Source organism: Symphodus melops (assembly GCF_947650265.1).
Source record: "Symphodus melops genome assembly, chromosome: 12".
Classification (NCBI taxonomy): Eukaryota; Metazoa; Chordata; class Actinopteri; order Labriformes; family Labridae; genus Symphodus; species Symphodus melops.
This window is the reverse complement of record NC_136702.1, coordinates 3791602-3800227: the sequence shown is the minus strand read 5'-3', so window position 1 is coordinate 3800227 and position 8626 is coordinate 3791602. Positions and strand designations below refer to the sequence as shown.

Below are 8626 nucleotides of genomic sequence, written 5' to 3'. Positions count from 1 at the left end.
TCAGAATGACAAATACTTTGTAAAAAAAAAGAAGCAAATATCTTGCCCCATATTTTCAACAGAAATTTGGAAGATGACGACGAAATTATGACATCATCACGCTGCGTCATCTCAAGGGACAGAGAGGCGGAGGAGACGGTTCTCGTGGTGCACGTTGTTGTGTGTCTTTTTTATGAATTAGCAGAGGAACGCTTCATTGTTCTTTTAATCCGGAGAGTTTGGCTCAGATCCGACATGTCAGTCACCGAGATGTTCAGCTACATTCAGGGCTTCCTGAGCGCCGACCAGGACGTCCGAGAGGTATGAATGAACGAGCGCTCTCAGGGAGGCTAAGCTAACAGCTAAAAGATCAAGCTATGAATGTTTTCACGCATATATCCCCAAAAACCGTAATAACGACTTGATTACTGAGCGATGGAGCCTAATATGACTGACATATATAATCATTAGGTTTTCTCATGCTCATTAGAGTGCACAAAAGAATTGTCACTTTTCTTAAAAATATAAATGATGACAAACTGCTCCTTTTATTTTTACCATAAAGCTCCACCTGTTTTTGTTTTGATCTATAAATTAATACCTGCAATGTAGTGTTGGTTTAAGGAGTACACAGGGTTCACCCACTTCTGAATCCCCTCTGATTCACATCATGGATTAATTAATAATAGTCAGTTTTTTTGCTGTAATAAGGGATGATGAGTGTCTCACTGACTAAATATGCAGCAGCCCCTCTCTTTATAACGGAGGCTTTTTATGATGGACCTGTAACTTATATCAACATTTTTTTTTCTAAAACGGGTCTCCAACAAGGGGCCCTCAATAAGTAATTTGCTAAGCAAATCCAAAATATTTTTTTTTTTAAAAAGAAAGAAAATAAATGTGATCTACCCTATGCATACATGAAACCTCACTCATAGCAAACTGTATCTACTCACTACAGCTCTAGATAGATCTAACCAGATTGCAATTCACTGGTTGACAGCATGCAGTGTCACAAATCTCCTTACAGATGGGAATATAATAATATTAATATACACTGCAAAAACAAATGAGGGGAGTAGAAGTAGCTCGTGACTTGTTTAAAAGGTTGGAGACCCCTGATCTAAGAGTACACCCACTTCTTTAGGCTCTGCTACAAGACTGGGTAATACTATACTTTATTTTTCTTACATTAAAATCACTCGCTGAATGGTCTCAGGTTGGATCTGAACCCACAAAAGAAACGCTTCACATGACTTATTCTGAATTTACCTTTTTTTTTTTTTCTAGGATATCCGGAAAGTGGTTCAGACATTGGAGCAGACTGCACGAGAAATACTGACAGTTCTTCAAAGTGTCCACCAGCCATCTGGATTCAAAGAAAGTAAGTTTCACTTGACTTGTCCTAAATCTTTTTTTTTTTTCTTTTTCATCTTTTTAAAATGTTGCATTTCTTTTCTCCAAATTAGTTCCCAGTAAATGTGTGAAGGTGCGGGAGCTGTTCTGCACCGTCAGGAAACAAATTACAGACCTCAAAACAAAGTTTCCTGTGGAGCAGTACTACAGGTAGGAGCTTCTGTTATGATCCAAACTTCTGTTTAGCTGGAAAAAAAAACAAGCCAAGACAATATGGCAAACAATTAGAAACAGCAGAAGTGTGACATGTGTCGTCTTTTTGTCTTGCTTTATTGTTTGTTTTACACTGAACTGTGTGGAAATCAGAGTTTTCCCTGAGTGGACTCTCCTGGAGAAATGTGTTCATTCCCTTCTTCTCTGATCCATTTGATCTTTCTCATCTTTAGGTTCCACGAACACTGGCGGTTTGTCCTGCAGCGCTTGGCTTTCTTAGCAGCCTTTGTTGTCTACCTGGAGAGTGAAGCGCTTGTGACTCGGGAGGAAGTGGCTCAGATACTCGGCAGTAGGTATCAGATTGTGTGTTTTTGTTTCTGAGGGGAAACTCACCCCTGATCTTTTTCTCTGCTCTCTTCACTTTACAGTCGAGGTGGTGCGAGAGAAAGGCTTTCACCTGGATGTAGAGGACTACCTGGCAGGTGTGCTGATCATGGCTAGTGAACTGGTGAGTGTGGTGTTTATTGACGTGGCAACAGGAAGTTGTACATGCGAGTCGTGATTTAACTGGTGTTTCTCCCTAAAGTCCCGGCTAGCGGTAAACAGCGTCACAGCAGGAGATTACACCCGGCCGCTCCGCATCTCCAACTTCATCAACGAGCTTGACTCGGGTTTCCGCCTGCTGAACCTGAAGAATGACCCGCTGCGGAAACGCTACGACGGCCTCAAGTATGACGTGAAGAAAATCGAGGAGGTGGTGTACGACCTGTCCATCCGCGGGCTCGCAAAAGAGCAAGAGTCCAGCGTGGAAAAATAGAGGTCAGAGGTGGACCGGCTGTGGGAGACGGAGGAGGATGCTGTAGCCGTCCCTGCCCCCCCCCCCCCCCCCCCCCTCCCCCCCAGGCTGGGACCTCTCCACGGCTGCTGCCCCTTGACCTACCTGAAAGCCAAATCCCAGGGATGCACCTGAGGCCCCAGCAGACGGGGAGAGACTGTGTGAGTGTGTGTATAAGTGTGTGTTTGTGCGATGGCACGCATGACAAAGGGCTTTAGAAGGACGACAGTCTGTCAGAAGGGTGCTGGAGACGGTGACCAAGTGGTACCGTTTGTCCGGAGGTCGAGTTTGTTGCTTTTTTTTTTTGTTTGTTTTCTCTTTCTGTATTCATGTTGTTCTTTCACTGAGTTGATGTTGAAAGAGTTACATCGACTTTGAAAATGCCAACTTGTTCTTACGTTTTATTGACGTTTAAATCATTCAAGCAGGCAGGTGGAGAGACCTCATTAGTGAGTGTTCCCACCATGCCGAGCTTATATTTTGTGTGTATTTGTGTTGCAAAGACAAAAAAAAACAAAGGTTTAATGTGTTGAGTTGATGCCTTCAGACCCTCACTGCTCATACGTTTATGCATCCTAACAGAGATCCAGGAGCCTCATTTCTAGAGGAAATATTTGATGCATCATTTTAAAATGTAATTCTAAATCCCAAAAGACAATAACAAGCAGCTGAACACTGATACCAGAGTTTGATCATTTCTGGCTTTCATTAGAAGTTTGGGTTTTGAGTTGGAACAACATACTTTTCATAAATGAGGCTCAAGGAGAGGCACAGCCAAAGAAATGACCAAGATGCACTGAGCACGATTGAAAGCTACTCTGTGACTAGTTAGATTCCTACTTTTGCCATCTCCTTTCTTTTTTTTCACCAACAAGGAGCTCTTGCTGAATGGTGCCAATAAATGTCTGTTAAGCCACTGTATAGGTCACGTGATAAAGCTTTCTCTGGAAGTCTACAAGCAAATGCAAAACAGGCCTCGTGTCATGTCCTGCATGTGTAGTGCTCACTCTGTTTTTTTCTTGTTTACTTCTTTTTTTTTTCCCATCTGTAAACATTGCTTTCAGGTGTTTAGTTCAATGCTGTCGTAGAGTTGAAATGTATTTTCTAGAAATAATTCATAATCCATCTCTGCTGTTAGTACTTCTGTTTCCTGGAGTGATAGTGATGAGTGCATTCCTCTTATACTGTGTAACCGATCGGTTGTCCGACAATGTTTCATTTTGCTGTAAATATATTTTTACGTTCTGCATTTCTGGCCTCGTTAGACTTTGTTCGTTTTGGCATATTGCACAAAAAACTAATAAGCAGGGGCGCCTGGTGCAGGGGTTCCTACACTTTGTGACCCATGACCCCCCCCAAAAAAGGGGGCTAGAGACAGGATATGGAGGTGGTCAAAACAGTTTCTGGTGTGCACAAACAGGCTCACTTACGGGCCTAACACTGGGATTGGATCAACAGAACACAACAGCCTGAACACCGTGTGTTATTTTAGTCATAGAAATGCTAAAATCAGAACATGCGTCATCTCTTGAACTTGTTTTTGTTTATACTTTTTACAATAATGGTAAAAATATGCAATCTTAGGTTTTTTATTTTAATAAGTTTTAGATGAATTCTTGCTTTCCCCTTCTCAGTGTCTTGCAAAGCCCCCCGGGGGGGCCGGATCCCCACTTCGGGATCCTGGCCTAGAGGTTAGTGTGCACGCCCCGTTTAAGGAGGCTAAAGTTGAAATCTGACCTGTCTACTTTTACACAGGACTCTCAAAATAAAGGCATCCAAATCCCCAAAATAAATAAACCCAAAAAAAAAGAACAAATAAGCAATGCTGAGTTTCACATTTTTTAATATAATTCACAATATATTACATTGGGGAAATAATACATCAGGTGTTTTAAAATGAAAATGAAATCAAAAAAAAGAATCCGTATTAAACTCGGTAGGCTTTGCATGTTTTTATATTTTAAATCTGAAACGGCTTTCTTGGACAGCAACAGAGGAGTATTGGAGTGGAGCTCGTATCCCTGCTGCCCTCCGAAAACAGTGATTCATTCACTACCTTTTTCTAGTGCTACGAAAGCAAATATAAAACAGCATCAGTCTTAAACAGTAGTTTTGGTTTGATGACCACACTTTTTTTTTTTTTTTTTTTTAAACCTGCTTGAATCGGATTTAGTCAGCATGGTTTCTCATTGAAAGGATTGTGAATAAACAAGACCGTGTAACATTGTTATACTTCAGAGCGTTCTATGACAGGATCATAATAAAGTGCATTAAACAAAAATAAAGCCTTTATAAATAAAAATTAAAAAAACACTTGAATATGTGAGAGGATCAGCAGCCAGAGACTGTCAGAGGAATAATTATATTGCCTGTAGAATGATCTCAATCATGTGCCAGCAGGGGGCAGTCTTCAGTATCTCAGAGATAAATGCTACTGTGACAGTCTGCAAATAAGTCAGTACCTTTAAAGTAACAGTAATCAAGTACCAAGGCACAACAGCTCATCGCGAGGCCACATAATAACACAGTTCAAACCAGGTCTGGACAAGAAGGTAGGGAAGTATTTCTGAAGAGAGGATCTCAAGTCAATAAGAGTTTATCAACCTGTTTACACCAAAGTTACCGGGAGACTCATTTCATATTCACAGATGAAATATCACACATTTCTTTCTTGTGCTTCTTGGGTCGAAGGTGAGGATATGAAGTACTAGAGACATGTTTGAGTTTTCACATTGCTGTGAAGATTTGTCACAAGGTTAGTTGATTGACAAAACTTCAACAGATGTGATATTTATAATTAACTTGTTGTGTACGATTTCCTGAATCACAACAATTTCCAAAAGTTGTTCCCTTTTTTTTGTCTGTAACTTCAAATGTCATAACTGGCTTTCTATCAAGAGGGAGTTTCAAACTAATCGAAAAGGCTCTCCTTGAAGGTGGAAAGCAGAGAGAGACAATTTTCAAATTTTCCAGACAGTTTCCAGACCAAAAGATTTTTAAGCTCAGTTTACACTGTAGATAATTCGCTGCTGTCTTTTTGTCCAGTGTGTCAGTGACTCCACACTAGGTCCTTAACACTTAAACATACAGAGTGGAATCTGCATTGTTAAACTTCACATGTTGGTCATTACTTTAACAAAAGATTGACGAGACTTGTCACAGACTGCTGTCGTCTGCTCTAACATAACAGAGACGTCTTTAGTGTACAAAGCTTTCCTTCAAACAGGACCATATTTCAGACTTAAGATGCTGTAAATCTGCTGCAATGAATTTGAGTTACACAGCAGGACAAACCTGAATGCCAAAGGACAATGCTTGGAAATAAAATGCATAAACAGTAGCTACTTATTTTGAAACTGGCAGAGGTTATTGCTGTTTCGTGATTTCTCGTTTAAAAATGTAAAACACAGTGTTCAACCTGTCAAAAAGGCTCTGCTCAACTGCATCCCTGGCAGTGAAAGTTGCTCTACCGCTGACATACAGAAGAGGGCGACACACAAACAGGAGAGGGCAGTGACAACAGAGACCACTGAGCAAAGCTCTTAACCACATCTTTGACTTTTCATTCCACAAAACAAATGTTCACCCCCAATCAATGCCTTGTATGTTAAAAAAAAAAAAAGACGTTACAATTTTTCTTTTTAGCAGTCAGTCATGTTCAGTCATGCTTTTCATCAGACACACAGCTCTCTTTCTCCAGGAGCAAACAGTCTTTACAATCAAGGCTGACAAGCACAGCCCAGGATTTTTGGTTGTCCAAGAATTGTTCTCAGTGTTAATGACTTCATATTTCATTTCTGCGAGAGCATGGCGCACTTAAAGATTTGGGGGAAAAAAAGTGCTGTCTCATTCTTTTCACCCCCCAGATTGTATAAAAGAAGTGGACGTAGCCTCTTGTCTCAGAAGTGAAGCCAAGGACAAAGTGCTTAAAGACTGCATTCTTTATAATGGCCAGTAGGGGGGGGGGGGACTCCTTTGGTTGCACACCCCAAAGTTTGTACCTGTGATTGTCAAGCCTCTACCATGGAAACCAGACAACCAAGTGTATCCCCCCTTATCTAAATCTGGTTAATTCTGGTTCTGGAAAAACCAAGATGGCAGTGGCCCAAATGCAGATTAGAGGCTTCAAAAGTGCGGTTAACAGACTTGCGGTTGATGTCAGAGTGGCTATGTCCACTTCTTTTGTACAGTATACAACCGCTATGAAACTTTGAGAACGATTTTTTCCTCTCAAATATAACGAGTCATAACAGTGGCTTCACTGGGAAATGCTTCTCGTTGTCAGTTAGTTTTTGCAGTAGGAGGATTCAGGTTATTTACAGTGCGACAAAGGCGGAGGGGTTTGGCTAGTCTCAGGAGCGGGCCTGGTTCGTGTTGATCATGATGTTGGGCAAAGCATTGCGTCTTTTCCTCCAGGTGCCCAAGTCTCGAGCGTATCTCTTGATTTGATGGAACCACTGCTGGGTGCGGGATTTGTCCGAGGCGCGGAAAACGAAAGACTCCTTTCGAATATCGAGCACCTCGAACGTGTCCTCGCTGTCCGGGTCTGTCGACACCACACAGTTTCCCAGACGTATGGGCTCTCTCAACACCGTGAACTTCCCGCTGCTCTTGTCTTTGATTAGGACCAGAACTCCGTCTCTAATGCTTTCCCCGCCTACCTCCACTTGATCCCCCCTTGCCACAGTGTCAGTGCCCTGTCCAGGGGTTTCCCCAGCCCGCAGTGTCCTCACCATCAGCAGACTCTGGACATTTTGGAACTTTAAGGCCTTGCTTCCCTTCTTCACCCAATGACCATCTGCTGGCTGGGATAACTGGAGGGGTCCCTCCATGACGAATCTCGTGTTTTCTCTCGCCCAGCCCACCGTCTTCATCGACACCTCCCGCATCTCTATGTTAATGACCTCGCGGTTTTTACGGCTGTCGCGGCGGAATGAGCGCAGGGACCACGTGACGCCGTTGCCCTCCTGCTTTGTCTTCATGTTGATGTGCTCCAGGTGGGATTCAACCCGGCTCTTGGCCTCACGTAGACGCGAGTAGTCGGGATGACATTCAGAAGTGACCTTGATGATGCGACTCAACAGGAGCGGGTACTTGGTCACACGCTGGAGGGGCGCCATTAGGAAGGAGCGCAAGTTCATGCGCCGCAAAGCTGTGTTGTCATTCTGGGAAACATCCAGGAAAATTCTGTAGGAACAAACGAGAGTAAATAAGTTCAATAAAAAAAAAAGATCACAGGCATGTCTTCAGTCTTTAAAACGGATTCACGGGAATCAAGAGGACAGCCTGACTCATGAGTGTGCTACGGTTCTGTCTAAAAATATGAATCATTGCAGCTCGACTCTTAAAATAGATCTTCTTTTGAATAAGTAATAGCCCACTGTCTTTTCCATTTAATATGATACTCTGCAGCCTTGGCAAGAACCAGAGAACGCTCCCAGAGTAACTTGGCTGTCACACAAGCAAAGACAAACAAGAATCTTTGTCACTCTGTGTGTGTACCTGAGCAGCTCTTTCTCCTTCTCCAGCGTGTTGAGCAGGTTGACCGAGGTGGGCTGCTGCAGACAGTAGGTCTGGAACGCGGGCAGCATGTTGACAAACTCCAGGAAGATCTCTCCTATGTATACTGTCAGCAGATCTTCATCTCCCTGAGGTAAAATACAGGAGAGAGAAAGGTCAAAATTCAACTCATGTATGTCTTACATTTTGAAACATTTCTTATTGATCTGCCAATAGTCTTTAATTGGCACACATATATTTACTCGGCGGATCAGAGTAACCATTGGAGGTTGACATAATGGCCCAGCCTGAAGAGTTTTACATGTATTCTACTAAAATCCTACAGATCATATAGCAGATGCTTTTATCCAAAGCGATGTACATCAGAGAGTAAGTACAACACAAGTAAGGATCGAGAGAGGAGGAAACGACTTCAGGAAGTGAAAACAAACACACAGGTGCTGAAGTGACCAGAGGCAAAGCACAACACCGACAGCTGTTCTTCAGAGTTCTAATCAGCATCAAAACCATCCTAAAACCCCCCTAATCAAACAAAACCACCATCATCATCATCATCATCATCATCATCGTCATCATCACCATCGTCATCATCACCATCGTCATCAATAATATCATTAAAGTCGTGGGTATTCATAAAAGAGCTGGGTCTTTAGCTTTTTCTTAAAGGTGCAAAGGGGGATGCAGGCATGACTCAGCAAATTAGAGACAAACCAAAGGCCCCCA

The 8626-nt window shown here is 42.5% G+C and overlaps 2 protein-coding genes across 5 annotated transcripts in view; one reads left to right on the top strand and one right to left on the bottom strand.

Moving 5' to 3' along the window:
• Nucleotides 1-82: 82 nt before the first annotated feature.
• tsn (translin) lies at nucleotides 83-3632 on the top strand. The gene is made up of 6 exons (XM_079357367.1): nucleotides 83-300; nucleotides 1270-1363; nucleotides 1449-1545; nucleotides 1782-1897; nucleotides 1977-2056; nucleotides 2135-3632. Exons 1-6 carry the CDS (start codon nucleotides 88-90, stop codon nucleotides 2363-2365), a joined length of 831 nt encoding a protein of 276 aa, XP_079213493.1. The 5' UTR covers nucleotides 83-87; the 3' UTR covers nucleotides 2366-3632.
• A 577-nt stretch (nucleotides 3633-4209) lies between these two features.
• The window catches only part of arhgef49 (Rho guanine nucleotide exchange factor 49), a 54710-nt gene continuing 50293 nt past the window's right edge, over nucleotides 4210-8626 (bottom strand). For all 4 annotated transcript variants that reach the window (XM_079357109.1, XM_079357107.1, XM_079357108.1 and 1 more), the window contains exons 7-8: nucleotides 7886-8031; nucleotides 4210-7570 (exon numbers count right to left, since the gene is read on the bottom strand). In XM_079357109.1, coding sequence (XP_079213235.1) covers nucleotides 6736-7570; nucleotides 7886-8031 — 981 coding nt within the window. In that variant the 3' untranslated portion in view covers nucleotides 4210-6735. The remainder of the gene's footprint in view (nucleotides 7571-7885; nucleotides 8032-8626) is intronic.

What these genes read in the sequence shown, in the direction of transcription:
- tsn (XM_079357367.1), top strand. Translation starts at nt 88, where the DNA reads ATGACATCATCACGCTGCGTCATCTCAAGGGACAGAGAGGCGGAGGAG. An exon ending in CCGACCAGGACGTCCGAGAG is followed by an intron (nt 301 to 1,269) that starts GTATGAATGAAC and finishes TTTTTTTTCTAG; the next exon opens with GATATCCGGAAAGTGGTTCA. An exon ending in CCTGTGGAGCAGTACTACAG is followed by an intron (nt 1,546 to 1,781) that starts GTAGGAGCTTCT and finishes TCTCATCTTTAG; the next exon opens with GTTCCACGAACACTGGCGGT.